The sequence below is a fragment of the Muntiacus reevesi genome, chromosome 3 (assembly GCF_963930625.1).
Source record: "Muntiacus reevesi chromosome 3, mMunRee1.1, whole genome shotgun sequence".
Classification (NCBI taxonomy): Eukaryota; Metazoa; Chordata; class Mammalia; order Artiodactyla; family Cervidae; genus Muntiacus; species Muntiacus reevesi.
In genome coordinates, this window is record NC_089251.1 from 30,286,488 (window position 1) to 30,313,608 (window position 27,121).

The 27,121-nt window shown below is 36.6% G+C and overlaps 1 protein-coding gene across 14 annotated transcripts; it reads left to right on the forward strand.

The window, feature by feature from the left end:
* The first annotated feature begins 1,569 nt into the window (after positions 1 to 1,569).
* UBXN2A (UBX domain protein 2A) lies at positions 1,570 to 27,121 on the forward strand. 14 transcript variants are annotated; one of them, XM_065928645.1, is made up of 10 exons: positions 1,825 to 2,047; positions 2,493 to 2,679; positions 4,043 to 4,120; positions 5,498 to 5,585; positions 9,478 to 9,532; positions 14,731 to 14,869; positions 16,414 to 16,520; positions 21,272 to 21,409; positions 22,485 to 22,643; positions 23,777 to 27,121. In XM_065928645.1, the coding sequence occupies exons 5-10, from the start codon at positions 9,492 to 9,494 to the stop codon at positions 23,967 to 23,969; spliced, it is 777 nt and encodes a 258-aa protein (XP_065784717.1). In that variant the 5' UTR covers positions 1,825 to 2,047; positions 2,493 to 2,679; positions 4,043 to 4,120; positions 5,498 to 5,585; positions 9,478 to 9,491; the 3' UTR covers positions 23,970 to 27,121. The 14 variants fall into 14 exon arrangements, with proteins under 14 accessions (XP_065784724.1, XP_065784717.1, XP_065784722.1 ...); XM_065928650.1 differs by lacking the exon at positions 5,498 to 5,585 and having other exon boundaries at positions 2,493 to 2,703; XM_065928651.1 differs by lacking the exon at positions 5,498 to 5,585 and having other exon boundaries at positions 2,493 to 2,703; positions 4,069 to 4,120.

The window sequence follows — 27,121 nt, forward strand, 5'->3', positions numbered from 1 at the left end:
CTGCCATCCTTCCCTTTAAAAGTTCCATGACTAAGCAGACTCTTCAGAGGTGGTTTTTGGGGGACGTTGAATCCACTGTCACTTCAGATTGATGGCATTCTGATGAAAGGCACTTTTCCTTTACTACCAAGATTTGTGACTATGTAACTGATTTTGTAAGTAGTGAGCAGTGGGATCCCCAATGGATAATAGTACTAGCATAAGGATAAATATATAGATAAATGGAACAAAAAAATTGGGGGGGGGGGCAGTCACATTGTGTGCCATGTGGAACTTCCCTGATAAGGGGGATCAGGGATCAAGCCTGTGCCCCCTGCAGTGGAAGCACAATCTTAACCACTGAACCACCAGGAAAGTCCTAAATGGACCCGAATTTTGAGTCCAGAAATAAACCAACACATCTAGGGTCAGCTGATTTTTTACCAGGGAAGAGTTCTGTCATTATCAAATGGTGCTGGGACCAAAAAGAAGAAGAAGAAGGAAAAGAAGAGGCCTCACATAAAGGCCATCCATAGAAAAGTCTCTTTGCCCTAAGGAATCAAAGTAACTCCTTACTGGTGGCTTCAACAGACAAGATCCCTGGAGAACAGGTTTGAAAGCTGAACCAACCACAGGATCCCAGAATTGCTCACCTGAAGAAGAGTTCAAAAGACTCACAGGTGCCTTTACTTGCGTGGGGATGGCAGGGATCTGCAGATGAAGCCCATTATCAACTCGAATCCCAACACTAAAAACTGTCAAGTAAAAAACAAACAGGCAAACATTATATTTGAAAGGATTATTCCAACAGGGATGAGGGTGGGATGGGGCGGGTGGGGTGGGGGGAGACTATAGAAATAAAGCCAGAGGACAAATACAAAGGGAAGAACACTCAATTGTCCAAAAACAAAAAAAGTCGTGGATTTAGATAGAGACTTTATTGGAAAGGGTTATTCCAAGAAGAGGAAAAGAAACTACCGCAATGGGGTGTGGTAGCTGAGGCGACAACCATCACTATCAGGAAATGCTGTGCCCACTCACTGGCACAGAGGCCTGCAGCTACCTCCAGGGTTAGACAGAAAAGGGCCCTTCTTTTACAGGGAGGAGAACAAAGACTACACAGAACTGGGCATAGGGCCAGGGGGATGGATGGGTAGAGGTGGCAGTTGATCACTCAGCAGATCGGGGTGGTTTATGTGAAGGTCAGCCTACTTTTCAGAGTGATGGTGAAGGGGGGACTGTAGGCTGGATCAGGCTGAGAGTGGGTCCAAGTTTTAGGAGCCTGGAAGAAGGAAAGAAGCTTAAGTTTGGTCAAAACAAGGTAGCTGGTATTTTGTCCAGATTGTCAGCGGGCACAATCTATAAAGATAATCAATCAAGAGGCAAAGAGAACGGGAATTTGGAGGGTCTATGTCTGACCTTGTCATGGGTAAACAAGGGGACATCCGTGAGTCTGAATAAACCGCGTGCTGTCAGCCCTTCCAGGGACACGGAAGGGTCGCGGGGTGGTGGGGGTAGGGGAGGAGGTGGAAGGGGCGGGAGGATGTTGTCAACCGTCGCTTTCCGGAATCTCGGGGCTCAGGTAAAGTTCAATACGGTCAGAATGCAGGGAAATCTCTCCACAGATTCAATCAGAGGCTGACGACGTACACAGGTAAGTTGGTGTTGAGTTCTGAGGTGAGCCCACACCTAGCTCCCCGCGTTTTCCGCGCCGAGTGAAGACATAAGGAGCAGCAGCGTCCGCGGGAGGAAGGAGGCGGCCGCCATCGGCGCGGGCCACTGGGCTAGCCGAAGCGGCCACCGCCGCCAGCCCCGCCCCCAAGCGCGCGCTCGGGTCTGCGCAGAGCCAGCCTAGGCGCGCACTCGGCGCCGGGAGGCGGTGACCGAGGGAGGCGCGCGCGGTTCCGGCGGCCCGGCCGCCGAGCTCGATTGGGCCTGGGGGCGGCGGTGCCCCTCGTCTGAGGGGGTACAGCCCGGCGGCGGCGGCGCCCGCGGCCCCTGAGGGGGTTGAGACCGAGGCCGCGAGGCGACGGCGCGGCGCGGCCCCCTCCAGCGGCCGCGCCCGGAGGTGAGTTTCCCGGGGCCGCGCCGCGCTCGGCTGGGTGAGGGGCCGGGCCGGCCGCCGGGCGGGGCCCGGTGGATAGGTTGAATGGCTCTGGCTGAGCCGCCTCGTCCCGTCTTTGTCTCGGTGTCAGAGCTCCGGTCCGCGACCCCGAAAGGGCGCAGTGGGGCGGCGGGCAAGGCGGACTCGGGGCCCGCGCAGGTGAGGCGCGGCTCCAGGGCCGCCGACTCCGGGCACGCGCCCCGTTGGTTTTCTTGCTCTGCCGGCGCTCGGAAACTTCCAGTTCTCTGTTCTCAAAATGCAGACGCGCAGCGCAGAAATACGGAGCATCTCTGTGTGGGGTGGAGCTTTCTTAGGTAACTTCATTAGTTGGCTCTTGAAACTGACTTTTATTTTGTAGCCTTTTCCTACTTAATTTCTTATTTTCCTCTGTGTCCATTTTTATTTGCAGTTTGTTGCTTGTTAGCAATAACGAACGTTAGTGTGGCTTCCAGCGCTGGTTTCATCGTACTCAATTTGAGATCATTGAAAATAAAGATAGGAAACTGGCAGCCTCTACTAATGTGGGATTGTAAAATAGGACCGATTGTATAAGCGACGTGAAAATCAAGCTTCCTTATTTCATAGTCGTGGCTCAGGTGTGTTTTGGGACTGTTTATAAGGTAAAGTCAGAGACAGACACTGGTGAAATTAAAAAAAAATGAGTTAAGAATTGGGTGCAGGATGGAGGGAGTGATTTAAGCACACAACAAAAGTGACGCAAGGCAGAAACTACTACGTATTGAGCACTGACTTTTAGCCCTGCGTGTCTTAAATACTTTACACGAAGACTTTAATTACTGAATATTTAGTGCTCATTACTAAATTTATCATTCAAATGTTTTTAGTACCTATTGTGTGCTGAGTGCTGACGCTATGACAGTGACCGTTATAGGTTTGTGCAGTGTCATTGGAGGAAACGAATAATCACACAAGTAAATGCCTATCTACCTAACTGTTGTTTTTCCGTCGCTAAGTCATATCCGACTCTGCGACCCAATGGACTGCAGCAAGCCAGGCTCCTCCGTCCTCTGCTGTCTCCCAGAGTGTGCTCAAACTCATGTCGTTTGGTTAGATGACTATCTAACCATCTCATCCTCTACCTAGAAAGAAGTTGAAAAGAAGGAATGTAAGGTGTTGTGTGGGCATATAACCGGGGACTGAAGAAATCAGTTCAGATTTTCCTAGGAATAGGTCATCTTTGAGCTCAGTTATTATGGATAAGTAGGAAATTAGGTGAAGGAGACTCCCAGTACTGGAGCTCTTCAGAGCCCCCCTCCCACCCCCGCCCCCAGAAAGGACACCAAAACGTTTTCAAAAGGAAGGAAGAAAGATCCAGGCAAAGGAAATCAATTCCACAAAGACTTGAGAATGTTTGGGGAACTGAAAATCAGAACAGGTGAACTGAAGGTGCGGTTAGTTCCGGTCAGAGAGATGATGTGGTGCCTTTTAAACAATATTAAGGTTTGGGGACCAGTTTTTCTTTTCTTTTTTTAAAAACTTTTATACTGAAACTTTCAAACTACTCAAATGTAGTGAGAGAACATTGCAGTTAACTCCTTGTCATGTTATCCAAGGTATTTGGATCTTATTTGAAGAGTAGTGGGAGGTCTTGATGGATTTTAATCAGGGAAGTCTCATAATCAAATTTGTATCTTAATCAAAAAGGTCACCCTGACAAAAGACAAAACAACAAAAAAGAGAATTCCCTGGCAGTCCAGTGGTTAGGACTCCATACTTTGACTGCTGAGGGCCTGGTTTGATCCTGGTCTGGGAACTAAGATCCCATAAGCTGCGCGTCATGAAAAAAAAGAAATGTCACCTTGACTCCTGTGTAGAAACTGAATTGGATGGGAATAAGAATGGATGTGGGGAAACCACCTAGAGATGATGGTACTAGGGTTGTGGCTGTGAAGGTAGGGCAAATTCAAAGAGTACATAATTGATCTTTCCTTGTGTTAGTAATTCTATATTCATGCCTTTTGGAGGAATCATGGAAGGTTTTCTAAAGGAGATTGCATTTGAGATGGATTTTGCAAGGTGAGTAACAGTATGGAGCCCATTCTGGAATGAAAATGTCTTGGTGTCAAAAGGGTAGCTAATTCAGGGACCTGGAGGGTTTTTTTGCAGAAGTTTCACCTTTCTCCTAGGATTTTCTCATTGAAATTACTTTTGTCACTATCGTTGTGATCCTTGTGAGCATATAACTCCCTCCTTAACAATTTTTTCTATTAATAGAAGATAGCAAAAATGTATGTTCTTCATTACTGGGATTACAGCTAAGCTAAGCTAAAACTTTCCAAAATTTTTCATTTTTTGTTTTTGTTATGCACATAATAGTTAATAAACTAGAATTCACAAAATATACAAATAATTGTCTTTTTAGTATTTGAATCTGATGCTGCCATAGTTTGCTCTTGGCAGCCTAATCCTATTCTGTAGAAGATGTAACTGAAAGGTGATCCATTGGTTTCTTTTCCCTTGTGCTGAATGACTTTATCCTTAAAGGAGAAACTAGTTTCTGCATAGCATGCCTAGTGGTACAATATCTTGATTCAAACTCATAATCTTAAAAAAAAAAAAAAATAGCCTGTAGTATGTTTTTAAAAATAAGTAAAATTTGTAATATGCATATTTTTCTTTTCAAATTCTAGTGTATACATTAAAAGATGACCTTTCTTGGTAGTCTAAATTTATTTTGACTGGATTTTCCTTTTAGTGGATACATTCCAGATAGCTCAGTTTCCTCTGGCTCCTGACTGATTTTATTACTACAGTTGTTGGGAGTGAGTGGGATAATATTTGAGAAGGTGTTTAGTAAACTGTGACATACAATACAAATATAAGATGCTAGTGGTACTAATTGGAAGTAAGCTGAAGCAGAATGAAGGAACTTGTGTTCATCTGTCCATTCTGATGCCCAGCCTCATACTGGTAACTTCGATATTTGTCAGATGGCTTTTTTATTTTCTACATACAGTATGTACATGACTTAGGTTCTTTCATGTTACATGACTGATGATTGTAGATGCTCAGTTAGTGGATATAAAAATTTTACATGGTTCATTTCCATGTTACTAATTTATGGTAGAAATACCTAAAATGATGGTAAGTTTATGTCCATTATAGAATGAGGGTTTTTTGTTTTTTGGGGTTTTTTTTCAAAACCATTTATTTATTTGGCTGCATTGGGTCTTCGTTGCAATATGTGGGATCTTCACTGTGGCACAGGGGCTTAGTTGCCCCATAGCATGTGGGATCTTAGTTCCCTAACTAGGAATCAAACCCATGTCCCTTGTATTGGAAGGTGGATTCTTAACCAGTGGATCACCAGGAAAGTTCCTAGAATGAGTTTTTACTTTGTAATTCTGTGCTGTGTTTGCAATTAGTAATTCAGTATATTTTTTTCCTTGTTAGTCTGTAAACTTCCTGTTAATGGATACTGAGTTTGTCCTTCTACCATTAGTTCTAAACTAGTACCTTGCACACAGCAGTGGGAGGTTCAGTAAGTATACAAATGTTTTTTAAAGTTAAATTAGTGAAATGAAAAGTGAAATTTCATAGCCATGTTGAAATTAAAACTTTGAGACTAAGTCTGAAGGTGTTTCTTACTATAAGTCCTTGTAACAGAGGCTATAATTGGGGACTGGGAAAAGAGAAAGGAGCATAACATTACTGTAGTCTCGATATTTCTTTTGTTCTCTGAACAACCTTCTTAGGAGGATAATTATCTCCAAGTTACAAGTCAGGCAACTGGTACTTAAGAGAAGTTAAACAACTCTTAAGCTCAAAAATGATGTAGCCAGTATTCCAGCACAGGATAGTTTGAATGCAAGTTCTGTTCTTCATTCTCTTTTGTTCTCATGTAACAAGTAAAAACAATTTATCAATAGCTTAAGCTATGAAATGATAAAACATTAATAATTTGCTAGAGAATAATAACTTATTAATGGGAACCATAGTGAGATGCTTTAAGGATGGCTCCTCCTTGCTCTGCACTTGGCTAAGCACCTTGGAGGGCTTCCCTGGTAGAGCAGCTGGTAAAGAAAGTGAAAATGAAAGTTGCTCAGTGGTGTCTGACTCTTTGCAACCCCATGGACCACATAGTCCATGGAATTCTTCAGGCCTGGAATGGGTAGCCTTTCCCTTCTCCAGCAGATCTTCCCAACCCAGGAATCAAACCTAGGTCTCCTGCATTGCAGGTGGATTCTTTACCAGCTGAACCACAAGGGAAGCCCAAGAATACTGGAGTGGGTAGCCTATCTCTTCTCCAGTGGATCTTCCCAACCCAGGAATCGAACCAGGGTCTCCTGCATTGCAGGTGGATTCAGCTGCATTGCAGCTGGCAAAGAAGCTGACTGCTTTATATCAGGGTCTCTCAATGTTAGCACTTGACATTTTGGGCAATACTTTCTTGTGGGGACTGTCTTATGCATTGTAGGATTTTCAGCAGCATCCCTGACCTCCTCTACTAGATATCAGGAGCACCCTTCATCCCAGTTTTGATAACCCAGAAATGCCTCCAGCCATTGCCAGATGTCTTCTTAGTGGCACAGTTGCCTCCTGGTTGAGACTCACTGCTTTATCTTTATACCATAGTTTCATAAAAACAATACTAATATATAAATGTTTTCTCTTTGAATGCAACTAATTTTTTAAAAAGTAAATACTGGGTTTTATGGGCTTCCTCTGTGGCTCAGTGGTGAACAATCCACCTGCAATGCAGGAGATGTGGAGACACAACTTAGCAACTGAACAACAACAAATATTCCTTTGTGTGTATATACTATGTGTTGTTCAGATATTTATCTGTTGGTGTTGTTCAGACATTTATCTGTTGGTGGACATCTGGATTGCTTCCATCTCGTGCCTTTTGTGAATGATACCTCAACCACCAAGTTCTTTTCTACAGCCACTGCACCATTTTACATTTCCACCAGCAGGGTTCCAGGGCTTTAATCTCTCCACATCCCTGTCAATGCTTCCTATTTTTGTTTTATTAAATAATAACTATTCTAATATGTATAAAGTGGTATCTGATTGTAACTAGTGATGTTGAGCATCTTTTTCATGTGCTTATTGGCTGTTCATCTATCTTTTAGAGAAATGTCTTTTCAGATCCTTTGCCCAGTTTTGAATTGGTTTGTTTTCCCTGCTGTTTTTAAGTTGTATTTTTCTATCATTCACTTGATAGCTGCAAACCTTTGACTGCTTTCCAGAGTTCTGACTAAGTTGTTTCTAACAGTTTCTGCTTATCTTTCAGTGTTTCTGTGGAGATAGGAGCTTGCAACTGCCTGTTCCCTCATTTTGCTGACATCAGCCTCGAGTTCATTTTGGGGGTGGGAAGGGCGGTTTACTGGAGTATAATTATTTACAATGTTGTGTTACTGATAGTTTCTGCTGTGCAGCATAGTGAGTTATATATATATATGTAACGCTTCTTTAGAGTCTGTTCCCATATAGGTCATTGCAGTATTGAATGGAGTTCCATGTGCTATTCAGTAGGTTCTTATTGGTTACCTGTATTATATGTAGTAGCTTATATATGTCAGCCAAGTTCAATTTTTAAATTTTAAATCTTGGATATATCTAGAATTTATTTTTGTGATGGTGACTCCATATGATTGTTGAGTTTATTTAAAAGTCCCATCTTTTCCTGATTTTTTTTTCTTTCAGATCTGTAATAATAGTATGGATTCCTCATGGGTTTTTGTTTTATTCAATGAGTATAATCCATTAGTATCGTCATTTACTTTGCTGTTCCATTTCCCAGATTTGTCCAGTGGGAGCCTCTTCATGTAGTTTCAGTGTCCTTTTATTTTTATGTCTTCTTCATTCACTGAGCACCGTCTTACATTCTGGAGCAGTATGTTTCAGGTTTATTTGTTCTTTCTCTGCCTGTGTAATCAACACTTTCTCTAAGGAGCCATGATTCCCTCTTTTAGGAAAATTGTATTTAGAAACCACGGTGTTAGTTTTTGATATACTTATCTAGTGTAACCTTGCTTCCAGGACTTCTCAGAGGGCAGATGGCTTGGATTATTTTAAACATTGACTTGTTTGATTATTTTTAAAATCAATTTGTTTTTTAAAATTTTTTTATTATTTATTTGACTGTACTGAGTCTTAGTTGCAGCATGCAGGTTCTTTAGTTGCAGCATACAGGATCCTTAGCTGCAGTATGTCAACTCTTAGTTGTAGCATGCAGAATCTAATTTCTTAACCAGGGTCAAACCTGGGCCCCCTGCACTGGGAGCGTGGAGTCAGCCACTGGACCACTGGAATGCCCATGATTTCTTTGCTTATTTCCTACATTATTTTTGTTGTAAAGGCAAGAATATTGCAGAAAGTTTGGAAAAGAAAGAAAATAATCCAGTTTTTTTTAATCCACAATTTTATTACTTGCCAACGATAACTATTTTCATTCTTGTTTCTCTCCATTTTTTCATATTCAGTTTTTCCTGAAATTTTTATTTCTTATATTTTTCACTTATGTGGTATCTTTTCTTCGTAATTATTTTTGAGGGATACATAATATCCCATCGGGGCTTCCTGGTAGCTCAGCTGGTAAAGAATCTTTCCGAAATGGAGGAGACCCCGGTTTGATTCCTGGGTCAGGAAGCTCCCCTGGAGAAGGGATAGGCTACCCACTCCAGTATTCTTGGGCTTCCCTGGTGGCTCAGACAGTAAAGAATTCACCTGCAATGCGGGAGACCTGGGTTTAATCCCTGGGTTGGGAAGATCCCCTGGAGGAGGACATGGCAACCCACTCCAGTATTCTTGCCTGGAGAATCCCCAGGGGCAGAGGAACCTGGTGGGCTACAGTCCACAGGGTCGCAAAGAGTCAGACACGACTGAGTGACTAAGCACAGTACAGTGTCCCATCAAGCAGCCGTATCATGACCACTTACTGTATTTTCAATTTTTCCTCATGAAAACAGCTGTGGTAGACATATTTTATGTATATAGCTTACATTGTTGGTCTTTTAAGTTTCCAGAAATCTGGAAGATCAGGGTCAAAAGATATAACATGGTCAGTTTGCTTTCTCCTGAAATTGTGAGAATGAGTTTATGTTGATTTAATATTTTGTTACTGTTGGAAGTTGAATGAAATGTTTACTTCACTTTTGTTTGTTATTAAATCAAAGGGTACATTATTTTTCATCGTAATATTTACAAAATCTTTCTTTTATCAGAAGATTATCCAAATCCTGAATTTACTTTTACTATTGCTTTACTCTAGGTGACAGTGACAGCTTTGAGTCTGGTCATTTGTTCTTAACATCTCTTTAGTGCTATTTTAGGACTGTATAATAGCTTAAAGAATATTAATACATATGGGGGAAATGAATTTATTTAAAATACTGTATTAAAAACTTTAGCTTTTCCTTTTACAGTAAAACAAAAGAGAATGAAAGAAGTAGATAATCTTGAAAGTATAAAGGAAGAATGGTAAGTTGATTAATGCATTTTCTTTGTACTATCTTTATTTTTATCACTGTTTACTGATTTAGTATATTTTCATTGTGATTATTTGTTAATTATGAGTAATGTATTTTAAAGTTGGTGTTTTTTGCTGTACTCATATTAAATGGATTTTTAGTGAAGTTTCTAAATATTTTTGTGATTAGTTTTTGAAAAGTGTTAAATTACTTTCTGCTCACATATTATTTCTGTTATATAACTGAGAAATTAAAGTAACTGTTTACTTTGTTAGCCCCTTGTCTTGGAGTCATAGTGGAAATATAGTGACTTTGGAGTCAAATAAACCTAAGTTTGAATCTCATCTCTATCTTGTACTATTACTCTGGCCTTTGAGCAACTTAGATTTTTTGAGCTTCAGTGTCTCCTCTAAAAAGGGAGGGGGCATACATAGATATCTGAAAAGTTTTTGTGAGAATTAGCCAATTCAAAACACTGAGTCTAGTATTAACACGTAGCAGGCACCCAATAAATTGTAGATGTGAAGTTTGTGGTTCTTATAGCATTCTTTATTATCCCTTATCTGAGATGAAATATTTATTTTTGTATTATGTTCTTTTTGTCTTAAATACTCAAAGATGTAAGCACCTTTCATTCATAGTCCATTTAAAAAGACAAATAAGTGTTTATATTAACAGATGTTTTGTGAACCCTTTCTATACCAAATATTGTTATTTTTCACTGGAAGATTTATTATTTCATGTAAATATCTGATACTAACTATATAATTGTGAGGTGGTGTCAGGAGCCTCTCAGACCGCCTCCATATGTGATGATTGCTTAAAGGAGTCACAGGATTCAGCATACAGTCATACTAATGACTAAGATTTTGCAAAGAAAGGACACTTTCCATGGGGTGATGTCCAGGGGAAACCAGACATAAGCTCCCAAGAGTCCTCACCCACTGGATCCAGCAGGACACACGCTTCATTCCTCCAGTAATAAGTTATGACAGCACATATGAGATGTCTTCTAGGGAAGTTCATTGGAAATGAGCCTAGGGTTTATAGTGGGGGCTCATATTAAAATTCCAAACTCTCATGAGGAACAGAAACAGGACTTTCAAAGACTAGCAAAACCATCAGGCCTGCTCTGTTAACCCTTTTGTCACAGAAATAAGTTGAATGAGTTAATTTTAAAAATTAACTTAGGACCTCTTCTAACAGTTTTATGGAGACATTATTTACATACCATAATACTTTAAATTCATCCATTTAAAGTATACAATTCAGTGGTTTTTAGTACATTCGTGGGGTTGTTAAACCAGTCAGTTTTATAACATTTCTATCACCCCAAAGAGAACCCCATACCTATTAGCAATCATGCCCCATTCTCCTATGCCCTACCCCTGACAACCACTAATATGCTCTCTGAATCTATGGATTTGCTTATTCTGGGCATTTCATATATCTGGAATCAGAGAATGTGTGGTCTTTTGTGACTAACTTTCATTTAGCATAATGTTTTCAAGCTTTATTAATGTTGTAGCTTGTATCAGTACTTTAAATTTTAGTTCAGTTGAGTTGCTCAGTCGTGTCCGACTCTTTGCAACCCCATAGACTGCAGCAAGCCAGGCCTCCCTGTCTATCACCAACTCCCAGAGCTTGCTCAAACTCATGTTCATTGAGTCAGTGATGACATAAACTTTAAATAATTAGTAAGATGTCTATACAAAAAGCTACATATTACGTTTTTGTACTTTTTGTTACTAGAGAAATCCCTAAGACTCCATGACTCTTTACTTAGCCAATACAGCTTTGATAATCTAGTTTCAGAGTTACAAAAAAGGGTATTGATATTTGCATCATAAATGGATAATGACAAGTGAGGGAAAGGATGATAGAGTAGAAAACAAAGATGAAATAAAGTTGTCTGTATATATTTTATATTTAACTAGAGTTTACATTTGGGTCTATTCTTTGTTTTATACAGTTCTATGGAATTTGACAAATGGTGCTAATGTGTGTAATGTTGCATTTTTAATCCCACATACCAGTAGTTAATTGTTGGTATACAGGAAAGCACTGACTTTTGTATATTAAACTTGTGTCCTGCAACTTTGCTACAACTGCTTATTGTTCCAAGATTTTTTGTTGTTGTTGATTCTTTTGGATTTTCTGTATAAATCCTTTCAGTGTAAGTCTTGTTATCTGCGAACAATTTTGCTTCCTTTCTGATCTGTGTGTATTTTTTTGTTTCCTTTCTTTGTCTTACTGGTTTAGCTAGGGTTTCCAACTTGACATTGAAGAGGAGTGGTGAAAAGGGGCATCCTTGTTTTGGTCCTGATCTTAGGAGAAAAGCATCTCGTTTCTCATCACAAAGCATGACATTAGGTTGAGAGAGTTCCTCTATATTCCTAATTTGCTGAGTTTTTAATCATAAATAGGTGTTAGATATTTTCAGATGCCTTTCTACATCTGTTGATGTGATCATATGAATTTTCTTTCGTGTGTCAATGTGGTGGATTACATTAATTGATTTTCTAATGTTAAAACAGTCTTACATACCAGGAATAAATCCTACTTGGTTGTGGTGTACAATTTTACATATTATTGGATTCAAAATGCTAGTATTTTATTGAGGATTTTGCATTTATACATATGAGAGTTTTTCCCGTAGTTTTCCTTTCTTGTAGTGTCCTTACCTGGTTCTAGTATTTAGGTAATGCTGTCCTCATAGAATGAGTTAGTATTAGTTAGCAGTATTCCCTTCTGCTTTTATTTTCTGTGAGAGATTGCAGAGAACTGATATCAGTTCTTCAAGTGTTTGGTAGAACTCACCAGTGAAGTCCTCTGTGCCTTGTGCTTTCTGTTTTGGAAGATTATCAATTACTGATATTTTTTTTCTTTTTGCCACACTGAAATTCCCTGATTCAATTTCTTTAATACGTTTAAGCCTATTCATATTCTCTATTTCTCCTCATGTGAGTTTTGGTAGATTGTGCTTTTCAAGGAATTGATCCATTTGTTCTAATTTAATCTAATTTGTGGGTGTGCATCTCCAATACATTGTACTCTGAAGCTCTTAAAAGCCTGGATTAGGGAACTCCATGGCGTTGCAGTGGTTAGGACTCTGCTCTCAGTGCCAAAGGCCCAGGTTCAGTCTGAATTCAGTTTCAGATCTGTGAACTAAGATCCTATAAGCCATGTGTTGTGGCCAAAAAAAGAGAAAACACACACACACACACACACACACACACACACAACAATAAAAAAGCCTAGACTATTTCTTATTCATCTGTGTGTCTTGCCCACCCAGCATAGTAGGTAGTCGGTAAATGTTTGGATGGCTTGGGTTAAAGGACTTGTAAAACTTCAGCTACACTGGATGCTCAGCTTTATTTGCTTTGTACTTAGTAATTAACTATACACTGCTTTTGGAACAGAAGAAGCAAATACCAAAAAGCATAAAGTGGTTGTAAAGATATTATTGTCTAATAGTTGAGAGCTTACTGTATGCCAACATGTGTACTAGTATGCATAGTACTATATACCAGTTGTAAATAAGCCTCTAAGTGTATCACATTTAATCTTGACAACAACCCTGTTAGATAGGTAGTGATACTGAGTCATCATATAGATTGTCTTAAGAGTATTTATAAAGAGAATTACCTAGAAGAGTAAAAAGAATATATCTAAATTAAAACATTGCCCTTAAGAGACAGTCTAGCACAGTGATTAAGAGTAGGGACATTAGAGGCCTGAGTTCAGTTTCCAGCTTTGCCTCTCAATAGCTTTGTGATTGTGGGCAAATTGCTTAAGCTTTTTCTGTATCTATTAAGTGAAGATAAATCAATATGTGCCTTTTAGGTCAACATGAAGATTGAATGAGATAACATGTGTAAAGTACTTAGAATAGTTCCTATCATTTATTAATAAATGCTTAATAAATATTAGCTATTAACAGAAGCTTTATAATGCATCTTGGCTAAGAGCGTAGACTTGGAAGATAGATTAACAGGGTTCGAATTCTGTTTCTGCCACTTACTGACTGTGTAATGTCTAGCATGTAACTTAATCTCTTAACATGTTAACCTCTTCATGACTCATTTCCTTGTCTGTAAAATGCAGATAAGAGTAGCTGCCTTGTAGATCCTGCACGGTGTAAGAGCTGTAAAAGTGTTATTATTTATGAAACCTGAGAAGTTATATCTCAGTACATTTATGAATTTTCTCTGTGCTTTAGAAGTTTTTGTCTAACAAAATCTTAGGTGACATTTCTTATATGACAAAATATAAACACAAATGCATACACAGACAAATGGTAGATGGGGTGGGCAAAAAGAACAGAGGAAGGTGGTCAAAAGGTACAAACTTCCAGTTATAAAATATTAATAAGTCAAAGGATGTCATGTGCATTATGGCAACTGTAGTTAATAATAATGTATTGCATATTTACTAAGAGTAAATCTTAAAAGCTATCATCACAAGGAAAAATATTCTGTTGCTGTGCATAGTGATGGATGTTAACTATGAATTAAGACTTACTGTGATGATCATTCTGCAGAATATACAAACATTGAATCATTATGCTATATTTCTGAATCTAAAATAATGTTATATGACAGTATTAAACCACTACAAATGAAAGTCTTGAGTGGGAAATTTTATTCTGAAGTGCACAAAGGGGCAAAGTATGATTATGACTGTTCTTCACACATTATCACCTTTAGTTTCAAGAGTGCTCTCTGTTACCAAAAAGTACACAGTGACCCATTTTAAAGCCATTTTGAGACCTTTACAAAGAACATATTTTTTTCACTCTGGACCAGTGGTTTTCCACATGGCAAGGTTTACCCATCCCACCCCCAGAGGTCACTTGGCATTGTCTGAAGGTGTTTTTTATTATAAAACTGGAATGTAGGGGATGTCCACGCTACTGCTCACAGACACTGCTGAACCTCCTACAATGTACGGGCCAGCCAGCTCAACAAAGAATTATCTCTCCCCAAGTGTCAATGGACTGAAGTTGAAAAAGCTCTGCTCTGGACCAAAAGGGTTCTTCCCATGGGCACATATCTACTATCTTAATTTAAAATAGGATCTCGACTGCAGACGTGGAGGTAGTGTCTCAGTGCTAGATTCCTTAACTAGAGCAATTTATGTAAACTTTTAGAGAATTAGTGGTCAATAATGCTGCTTTTTCTTTTCGTGTCTGTTTGTGTGTAGGGTTTGTGCAACAGGATCTGACCACCAACCTCTTAGTGATAGTCAACAAACAAATTGTGAATATTTTGTTGACAGCCTTTTTGAGGAAGCTCAGAAGGTTGGTGCCAAATGTTTGTCTCCCACTGAACAAAAGAAACAGGTAAGTGTCCATAAATCTTTTCTATCCTGATGTTTCTCAAAATACGGACATTTAGAGGTCAAAACTGTTTTCGTACTAATAGTAAGATACTATTTACTTTTTTCACTGTATTGAGTTTGCACTGATATTGCAAAAGCAATGGTCAACAAAACTGGATCCTCAGGAGGAACTCAGGCAGTGGCGCCACACAGCACCGCACCGTACAGTAATTACTGTGCTCTTTTCTTTGCACTTGAAGGGAGTGAAAGGTGAAAAAGTGAAGTCACTCAATCGTGTCCTACTCTTTGCGACCCCGTGGACTGTAGCCTACAAGGCTCCTCCGTCCATGGGATTCTCCAGGCAAGAATATTGCAGTGGGGTGCCATTTCCTTCGCCAGGGGATCTTCCCGACCCAGGGATTGAACCCGGGTCTCCCGCATTGCAGGCAGACGCTTTAACCTCTGAGCCACCAGGGAAGCCCCTACTCTTTTCTCTGCACTTGAAGGGAGTGAAAAACACTGGTTTCAATTAAGAATGTCCTTGATAGAGCAGTGAAATTTATAGATTCCATTAAATCCCAACACTTCAGTACCTATCTTACTAACATCTGTATAATAAATTATGAAGTATATACATAAAATGAGGCTTCCCTGGTGGCTCAGATGGGAAAAAATCTGCCTGCAGTGCAAGAGACCCAGGTTCATTCCCTGGCTTCTCACTGCAGTGGCTTCTCTTGTTGTGAAGCACTGGCTCTAGGGCATGCAGCCTTCAGTAGTTGCGGCTCCCCAGTTCTAGAGCACAGGCTCAGTAGTTGTGGTGCACAGCCTTAGTTGTTCCACAGCATGTGGGATCTTCCCGAATCAGGGATCCAGTCCATCTCTTGCATTGGCAGTCAGATTCTTTATCACTGAGCCACCCAGGAAGTCCAAACTGATCGATTACATTTGAAGGAATAGCTATTAATTATTCTTAGTTGTTTTTCCCCCATTTTTATTTTTAATGTTCAAAGTCTAATGTTCAAATCATTTCAGATTTCTCTAACTGTTGAGAAGTCTGTTCTGGCCAGACAGCATTAGTGTCCTCTGAGACAGAGCACAGGACATTCTTCCAAATGTGTTCTCCTAAAGAAAATGATTAATGACTTACTTTAAAATATTATTCATTATGAACTATATTATACGTGCACATTATAATTTTTGATATTTTATATTTGAAACTAGCTCTTAAGAATGGTATATTTAAAAATTTATATGACAAAACCCACTGAAATGTTGTGAAGTAATTAGCCTCCAACTAATAAAAAAAAATTTAAAAAAAAATTTGTAACTGTGTAATGGATGTTAACTATATTCATTCTGTAATCATTTTGCGATACATACATACATCAAATCATTATGTTGTACTTGTAAGACTAATACAATGTTATATGTCAATTATATCTCAATTTTAAAGAAAAGATTGATATATAAAATATACACTGATAGAAGAAATTTTCAAAGGACTTTTAATCTACTAGTACATTTTATTGATTAACATTATACATTTTGTTTCTTACTGCTTTGCAGGTAGATGTAAGTATAAAATTATGGAAAAATGGATTCACTGTCAATGATGATTTCAGAAGTTATTCTGATGGTGCAAGTCAGCAGTTTCTGAACTCCATCAAAAAAGGGTAAGCAATCTTTGTTGGCAGAAGGATATTTTAGATATGTTTCATTTGGAAGATTCCTTTTTAATGTTGTTCACACATCCTTACACATTCAAAAATACTTTTTTAAATTCAGACTTTTCATAAGATGGGTTTTCTTAAGAGAACCACAGCTGTAATCTTGAAGGGTCAGGAATGTGAATTCTGATCAACCAAAATCTGACTTAAATTATTTCACTTTGCCAAGTGTTACTTAATACCACATCACATCCTACTTGTTATTTAATAATTATGTTTAAAGATCTTTTTTTTTTAAGATCTTTATAGTTGTTAAATTGTGATTTCCATTGCCCTGTAGTGTTTTATATTACATATTTATAAAAACTTGAAAATCACCCATAATTTTATTACCCAGAAGTATTACTGCTATTAACATTTCTGTTGAATTTCATTTTGGCACTTTCTGTCCATAGATTTATATATAATTGTGCATATATTTTAAAAAGTATTTTTACTTTATCTTGAAATACTTGAATATATCTGTATATTATTTTGTTACAATGATGACCCATAATTTATATATATACACCTAGTTGTTGGTGATTTGATTATTTCTTAAGTCTCCCACTATAAAAAATAAGTGACTATCCTTGTGTTTAGATTTTTTAAAAAAATAACAGCTTTATTTTTTAATAACAGCTTTATTAAGATATAATTAGCCTACCATAAAATTTACCCCTTTAAAGTATACAATTCATAATTTTTTAGTGTATTCACAGAGTTATGCAACCATCAGCACTGCTAATTCCAAAGTATTTCCTTTTTCATCACCCTAAAAAGAAACCCCATGCTGGTAATCACTGTCCACTCTTCCTTTCCCCTTCCTTAACCCTACATAACCACAGTCTACTTTCTACTTCTATGGATTTGTCTATTTTGGACATTCCATATAAACGGAATCATTTTTGTGTTTGACTTCTTTAATTCAACATAGTATTTTCAAATTTCATTCATGTAGCTTTTAACAGTTCTTCATTCCTTTTTATTGCCAAATAGTGTTGCATTGTATGGATATGCTACATTTAGTTTATTCATTTATCAGTGGATAGACATTTGGGTCATTTCCACATCTTGCTTATTAGAAATAATACTGCTCTGAATATTTGTGTACAAGTTTTCATGTGGACATATGTTTTCAATCCTCTCTGGTCTAGGAGTGGAATTGTATCTGTTTATGAAGAACTGCCACACTGTGTTCCAAAGTGATTGTACCATTTTATATTCCCACCAACAGTGTATCAAAGTTCCAATTTTTCCATATACTTGCCAGTGCTTGTTAGTTCCAGTTTTCCATATCCTTGCCAACACTGATTTTTTAAATTATAACTATCCTAGAAGGCAATGGCAACCCACCCAGTACTCTTGCCTGGAAAATCCCAGGAGGAGCCTGTAGGCTGCAGTCCATGGGGTCGCGAAGAGTTGGACACAACTGAGCAACTTCACTTTCACTTTTCACTTTCATGCATTGGAGAAGGAAATGGCAACCCACTCCAGTGTTCTTGCCTGGAGAATCCCAGGGATGGGGGAGCCTGGTGGGCTACCATCTATGGGGTCGCACAGAGTCAGACGAAAGTGACTTAGCAGCAGCAGCAGTCACTAAGAAGTGGTGTCTTGTGGTTTTCATTTGCATTTCCCTAGTGACCAGTCATGTTGAGCATCTTTTCATGTACTTGTAGGCCACATGAATTTCTTCTTTGAAGAAATATCTATTCAGACCCTTTGTTGATGTTTTCTTCCCTTGCCACCTGAGCTCTTAGTAGTGAAAGTGCAGAGCCTTAACCACTGGATCAGCAGGGAATTCCCCCTTGCCTACTTTTAAAAACTAGGTTATTTACCTTGCTGTTGATCTGTAAGAGTTTGTGATATATTTTTGAGGCTATTTTCTCCCATTCTTTTGTGTTTGTTGTTGTTTCATTTTTTTGATGATACTCTGAAGCACAAAAGTTTTTAATCTGAAGAGTCTGATTTGATTTTTTTTCTTTTGTCACTTTTGTCTCTGGTGTCATAGCTAAGAAAATATCACTTATGTTAGGGCATTGAAGATTTTACTCCTATGTTTTCTTATAATTATATTCAAAGTTTGACTAGTATCTCAATTCCTCTTTCATGATAAATTTATAAATTAATGTGTAAAAGGCATGAATATTCTTTCAGCTATTGATGCTCATATTCATGCTTCTGCTTTATTAAAAAGATACACAAAATTAAATTCTGTCCCATAGCACTGTCCTTAACATATGATTTTATGTGTGACATCAGTTTAATGGTGCAAAGCACATATTTTGGTCAGTTTTTATTTGAGAAGGGTTCATAATATTCCGTATGTAACCAATTTTCAATATATAATACACATATATAGGTCTGTATATATGTATATGTACAATGTATATACAGATTATAAATTATTTTATATTCTATAATTAATTTTGAACCTTTTTCAAACTTATACAAAAGTCACAAGTGAAGTACTAAGAACTTTTCTAAAAGCATTTGAGAGTGAGTTGCCAAAGTAATGCTTCTTCATCCAGAATAGTTTATATTTTTTATTAAAAAAAAAAGAACTGTATTTTCCTATGTAACCACAATACAACCATCTAATGATGTATGATTATCATTTAATCCTCAAAACATTTTCAACAGTCACTATTTATCTTAATACTATGCTTTTAAAAGAAAGAGAAATATATTTTCCTATGTAACCACAATACAACCATCTATTGATGTATGATTATCATTTAATTGTCAGACATTTTCAAGAGTCTCTATTTATCTTAATACTATCCTTTATTGCAAAAGCATCCAATTCAGAATTACTTATTGCTTTTAAATGTCATGTCTCTTTCATTTCTTCAAGAGGGAACAATTCCTGAGTTTTTGTCTTTTTTTAATGACCTTGACACTTGAAGATTATGGGCCCAAATTATATAGAATGTCTCTCAGTTTAGATTTGTCTCATTTTTAATTCATGATAGCCACCTTTCCAGGTGGCTTGGTGGTAAAGAATCCACCTGCCAATGCAAGTGACATGGTTTTGATCCCTGGGTGGGGAAGATCCCCTGGAGAAGGAAATGGCAACCCACTGCAGTATTCTTGCCTGAAAAATCCCATGGACAGAGGAGCCTGGTGGGCTACAGTCCATGGGGTGGCAAAGAGTCAGACATGGCTTAGCAACTAAATAACAACAATCCTTGATAAGACTAAAGTACACTTTATTGGTAGGAATATCACAAAAGTAATGCTATCCTAACTTCAGTGGTAATTTGTTCTTTGCTTTTTTTTTAATAGTTTTTTGTTTTTCTTTAGGCTTTTTTCATTTTATCTGATTTTTGAACTATATATAAATGGAATGTGTTTAATTTTTGTGTCTACTCAGTTTATTTCTTTGGGATATTCATCCATGTTGTTGCCTATAACTATAGCTGGCATGAATCCCAGAAGCAATATAAGAAAGATAAATTTGATTATGTAAAATCAGTTGCCAAACTGGGAATACTTGGTGCACTTATATCCTGTAAATGGAATATATACACATTTCTTACAAATCAGTTAGACAAAGATGAAAAGAGTATTTTATATGTTTGTACTTGATCTACTTTAAAACAGAATAGCAGTGTGCAAAATACAGAATAGTGTGTATAGAATGATACTATCTTGGGAAAAATTACAAATCTGTGGTATTTTACTATATAGAGAGAAATAATTTAGACTCACCCCAGTTTTTTATCAAGAAAGGAATAAGGACAGTCACTTTGGCAGGAGGGGACTGTCACTTTTAAGTCAATTTGTATTTATATTTTTAGTCTTGCTTTTCTGGAACAAGCATATAGCTATATTTCCATTTTAAAAAATGAAATAAAATCTTGATTTTTCTTGCACATTATCAGTCCTATTTAGATACCTATAAAAGTGACCAGATTGTTTAATTTTAGCAGTATATAGTCATCAAATGTTTCATGACTTCAGTGTTACTCTGGACAAACTGAATAGCTCAACCTGTTCATTAATTTGTAGTTTTAAAAATTATTCTGCCATAAAAAGGTACTCATTTGAATCAGGCCTAATGAGGTGAATGAACCTTAGAACCTATTATACAGAGTGAGTAAGTTAGAAAGAGAAAGATAAATATCATATTCTAATGCATATATACAGACTCTAAAAAAATAGTACTGAAGAATTTATTTACAAGGCAGCAGTGGAGAAACACATAGAAAATAGACTTATGGACATGAGAAGAGGGGAGAGAGGGTTAGATGTATGGAAAGAGTAACATGGAAACTTACATTACCATATGTAAAATAGATAGCCAACAGGAATTTGCTATATGATTCAGGAAACTCAAACAAGGTTTCTGTATCAACTTAGAGGGTTGAGATGGGGAGGGAGATGGGAGGGAGGTTCAAAAGGGAGGGGACGTATGGATACCTATGGCTGATTGATTTTGAGGTTTGACAGAAACAACAAAATTCTATAAAGCAATTATCCTTCAATAAAAAAATTAATTTTTAAAAATTATTATATATTCTTGGCTTTGATATTCATATTATCTAATTGTATTTTTAATTATATTATTCTAACTAGATATAGTTTTTATTATAAAGAATATTGTATGCCTCTTATTTGTATATTTTTAAATTCTTTTTGCATGTAGAACATGTTTTTCAGAGGAACAAAAGGGATATTAGTAGCTTCTTAGCTTCCTTTCTTTACTTTCCAAGGGAATTACCTTTAGAATTACAGGGAGTTTTTGATAAAGAGGAGGTGGATGTTAAAGTTGAAGATAAGAAAAATGAAGTATGTATGTCAACAAAGCCTGTGTTCCAGCCCTTCTCAGGACAAGGTCACAGACTGGGAAGGTGAGTAGGCTCATGATCTGTGCTTTTCATAAGCAGAGGCTTGACTAATATTCAGCTTTTAATTATTTTACTATGTAGACCACATATATAGAGTTTATCATTCTCCTACTGGAAATGAGATTTTTTTTCATGTTAACTTTTATGAGAACTTCTAAATCATATTCACCTTAGTGTAAATTAACACAAGCTGGCACTGCACTTAAAAATCATGAAGGCTTTTTTTGGTTTTATCAGATCAAAAGGGCCTGGTTTAATAAGGACATTGGACAAAATTGTGTGGGTAAATCATTTTTTCTCCCTTGCACCCTCCACTTGAGCTTTGCCATTAATGTCACAGGGTACATAGGCTAGCTTTGGGAGATAGGATTCTGTAACCAGTGCCTTCAGCATTGCATTCTCCAATCAGTATCTGAATTTTGAAGTAATACAAGTGAAATAATGCCTGATAAAGTTAGTATCAGAGCCTTTAATTATTTTCAGACTTTGCAGTCTTCATCTTATCTAGTTATGCCTGTGACAGAATGTGCAAAGACATTAAATATAGGATTGCTTCTTATTTTTATGAATTCTTATATATGAATTACCAAGATTTGTAAGGTATATACATGCATATTCATCCACAAGTATAAAAATATTCAAGTGTGACTTTCAGAGTGATGAAGAAATACTTTATTTCCTTTATAACCCAAGGACTATTCTCTACAGAGAATTTACTTCTAGAAATTTTAACCTGGGATGTAGGTAAAGTCCATGGATCTGTCAGCACTATAAAATTGTTCTGGAAGGCATTATTCAAATACATATGTACTTAAATAGTATTCAAGTATACTTATGTAACACTTTACAGTCTTACATATTACTTGGATATGCATAATTTCATTAAATTCCTATAATCATCATCTATGATAGATACAACTGATACTAATATATTTATGTGTCACTGGGGGAACAGCTGTGACTGGCTAAAATCTTCCAAAGACCTATACTTCCTGTAAAAGTTTTAGAGTAATTGTTTAATGATAAAGTTCTGCTTACTGAAAAACACCCATCTGACTTGTTGTCTGGATTCTCCTAGTGCTACACCAAAAATTGTTTCTAAAGCAAAGAATATTGAAGTTGAGAATAAAAATAAGTTGTCTACTGTCCCACTAAACAATCTGGAACCCATCACTAATATACAGATCTGGTTAGCCAATGGGAAAAGGATTGTCCAGAAATTTAACATTTCTCATAGGTGAGTCTTCTATTTCATTGTTTGTCTGATTTTCCCCCCTAAGTTTTAATAATATTTCTTCTTTTCAAGTCAGTCAATAGTTATTTTGAAGAACTAACCAAGGATCTTAATAAATAGTTCTCTAAACATAATGTATCATGACAATGGAAATTCTTGGATGTTAATGAAATGTTTTTTTTTTACTTATTTCATTAGTTTTCTGGCTTAACTAGATATATAATTTTAAAAGAATTATTTTCACCACTGAAATGTTGTGAAGTGATTGGCCTCCAACTAATAAAATAATATTAAAAAAAAAAAAAAAAGAATTATTTTCAATTTTTTGTAGTTTTTAAGTAGATCTTTTAGCATTATGTGTGTATTTTCCTGTTAATTGTATAAAAAGAATGAAAATACAGGAAACTCCTGAAAGAAACTGAAGTCAATTTAAATTTCATCACCTAGAGATAATCACTGTTACTACTTTGATAATTTTTTCTTCTTTATTTAAAAGCATTTAAAATTTGGGAAGGGGATATTATACATGTAAAATATTCTATACATATGTGCTTGGTTAAAATAGTAATAGTAAAATAACTTATATACTACCTAGCTCAAAACATATGCCAATATATCTTATTTGCCTTTCAATGATCATATCTGTTTCCTTTTGTGCAAGAGAGAAGTCTGTTGTAAATCTGTGTTAATCATTTTTGATGAACTGTGTATGTCCTCTCCTTCTTTAAGTATACACCCATATATACATGTGTATAACTGAGCTGCCTTTAAGATTGCAGTGATTATATTACATTATAGTGTTCATGATACTAACTGAAAATATACTTGCACCAGGTTAAGTGTTTTCTTAACTAGATTTGAAGTACAGCTTATCCTGGTATGCAAGAGATAAAACCCATGTCTATATAGGGTTACTGATTGGACCATTTCTGATCCATTCAGAGCTAGTTATGTTGATTTTTCTGTTATAGAAATTTTTAGGTGTATGCAAAAGCGAAGAGAAGATATAATGATCCATCACTAAGTTCCCACTAAATTATGTTTAAGAAAATCCCAGACTTCACATAGCTTGTTACCTTAAATTAGCTAATTCAGGTTTTCATAAAATTACATTGATAGTTTGTGCTATTTTACAGGATAAGCCACATCAAAGACTTCATCGAAAAATACCAGGGATCTCAGAGGAGTCCTCCCTTTTCCCTGGCAACTGCTCTTCCTTTCCTCAAATTGCTAGATGAAACACTCACACTGGAAGAAGCTGATTTACAGAATGCTGTAATCATTCAGAGACTCAAAAAAACCGCTGAACCTTTTAAAGAACTTTCATAGCATTGATTTTTGATACACTAAATGGAAAGTTTCCCCAAAAATGATGGTCATAAGTGGACATGAAAATCAAAACAAGGGAAAGTCAGATTTGCTGGGTTTTGCACTGTTTAATTCCCTGCTGATGAGATTTTAAAATAAATACAAGTTAGGAAAGTAAACTATTACTGGAAACTATATTCAGTGAACTCTTTCCAGAAGGCTACTCAGAAAGAAAAATATACTTATTTTCAAATACCATTTATTCAACATAAGATATATTCAATAACTATAGCATCTAAAATCTTAATATGGTATAAAGTAAGAAATATGTGCATAGCATCTTTCATTCAAATATCATTCCCAAACAGCAATGATGTGTTTAAATGTTAACTGTCTCAGATTTTTTAAATGGCAATACATTAAAAAATTGTACATGGCAGGTTAAAAGCATCAATGTAATTTTCTTATATGTGAGATACAATCATAAGGCTGAAAGGGTCTGCTTTTACCACAGCTTTACGTAAACCTCAGAAGTGTTCCCAATTTGCATACTCCAACAGTCGAATATTAACAATATCTGGGATGTACTTTCATTTAAGAATAAAATTGTGTAGCTTAGTATAATGTCAGTATCAATGTGCCGACTCATATTTCAACATTTTCAAAATATGTAGACTTAAAAGAGTTCTTTTTTCTCTAAGAACCTGTTTATTCCCTACTTTGTTTTCTTTCAAAAACTAGGGGTTTGTTTTTAGCTGACATTTGTAGTGAGCCGTTTGACACCACTCACATAGAATCTAATGCTGGTGTTGTCACATTACTAATTAACATTTTTAAAATGCATCATGTGAAGTGTGGTTTTCTATTTCATACATCAGTTGGCCTGTTTATGTATTAAAGGATTGTTTATTACATTCAGATGTCCCTAAGGAAAACCTGCTTCACATCTTAGATTTTTAACTAAAACTGGTTTAACTTCAGTATTTCACTGTCAGATTAAATTTTCTTGCCTGAAAATAAGGAGCTTTTTGTAGATGATCTATTGAATCATATTTAAAGTGAAATATACATTGAGTGTGCCAAGGAATGAAGCAACCGTGCATATCAGCAGCAATGTTCATAGGGTGCTGGATGCCTGCTGGAAAGAGCAGTTCTCAAACTTTTTGGTCTCAAGACCTTTTGTGTATGTGGGTTGCACATATTAATGTTATATTTAAAATAGAAGGTTATAAAATATTTATTCACTAAAAACATGTGTTAACGTAAAGAACATTTTCATGAAAAATGTCAGTTTTCCAAAATGTCAAAAGACGGAGTGGGAAACATGGCATTGTATTTTATTTTCTGCAGACATCTTTACTGTCCGATTTAAAGAAGACAGATGGGATTTCATTTGCTTCCACATTCAGTCTGTTGCAATATCACACATCATGTCCCCTCTAGTAAATGCTCCTGTACACTCATGAAAAAGTGAAAAAAAAACAAGAATAACATCTTAATATAATTATGAAAATAGTTTTGACCTTGCAGACCCCTTGAAAGAACTAATCTTGTAAAGCAGTGATTTGCAGTGATCTTCAAGCCTTAATGCATAAGGATCACCTGAAAGTTTTTCGAATGCCTATTACCTGCCACCTACCACACACACATTTTAACAATTCATTGCATTTGGGATGGGTCCCAGATCTCCACATTTTTCATCTCCAGTAATTCTTAGGTATGTAGTAGGGGAACCTTTCTTCAGGAAATCCTGCACTAAGCTTCCACCCTAGGAAAATAAAACCTGCATGCTTCACCATGGCAGTGTAAGACCCAACTGAAATGGGGCTGTTAGACCTTTAAGCTTTATCCTAGTCCCCCACAGTTTGTTCTTAAACTGTCCTTCCCTCCCCCCACCCCTTAATGCTGAACTGATCATGAGATAAACTTGTGCTTTATCTTCTATAAGTACAGCTGAGACAAGGCTGCAGTATTTAAGTGAGGTTTTTATTAAAGGCTCAGGGATAACAAAAGGGAAATAGACACATACCTAGATGACCTGGTTTATAAGATATATCTTCTGTTTGAAATCCATTTTGAGAATGCTTGCTTTTCTAGCTCTCAGCTTTCCACATGGTAGAGTTCTGTTGTTTTATCAGGGAGAGGGGGAGAACAAAGGAGAGCCTTTTCCTTTTGTCATTCACCCTCAGAAATAAACAGACACAAAACAGAAAATATTTATTGTCGGTAAAGTTTACGGCCATGATAGAGCCCTCTTGCTAGTGAAACAAAAACAATGGCATTCTTTAAAAAGTGAGGGGATGCTAAGATCATACATAAGATGATTGTTGATATATTTTCAAGAATCTGTAAGAAAATGTTTCATATAGGCCTATCATGAAGCATTTTATAATTTTCCTTTGCATAAATATGTCAATTTGTGATTCTCCACATATTTATATGAAGGGGCTTCTTGTTGGAAATACTGTTCTTATACGTATAGAAAAGCCTCCCTTGTGGGTTTTCCAGTTTACCATAATTATTATCCAGAAGACATATTGGAAGTTTTCTTGGGTGTACATGTAGAGTACACCACAGTGAGAAGTTCTTTAGAGAAACACCTGTCATCAGCAATAACCCTCATTTTTGTAACTGTGAAAACTTTAACACGGGTGATATTCTCAAAGGTTTTCTAAGGTGAAAACCACCTCATAAAGCTTTTTATGTGAAAGTTTAAAATTCTAAAGTTGTTAATTAAATGTCTAATATAGTCCAAACATGTTGACTTTAGAAAACAAACTGAATTTTGCAAAGGAAGGCAAACTTGAAAATAATCCAAAAAACAGCCAGCATCTTCGGTGTGGAATACAATCTGACCTAAGTAGTTGTTTGAAAACTGGCCTCAGTCAGTTTTAAAGCATTGTTAGGCCTATTATATAGAAGTACATATTGAATTTTACAAATTTTAATTTATTGGTTAAATTACTATGCATTATCCAGGTTATAAAGGTGGTCTTATTTATTTTATATACTTCTGTCATTTAGAGTAGTTTTCATTTTACTTAATTGTGTTGAAATTATGCATGCATCTATTTCAGTGCCTTAAAATATTTTGAAAGCAATCTTGATAATGGTTAAAGAACTGTTGTCTTAAAGATGAAACACTATTCATTAAAAGGATCTGTGAAATATTT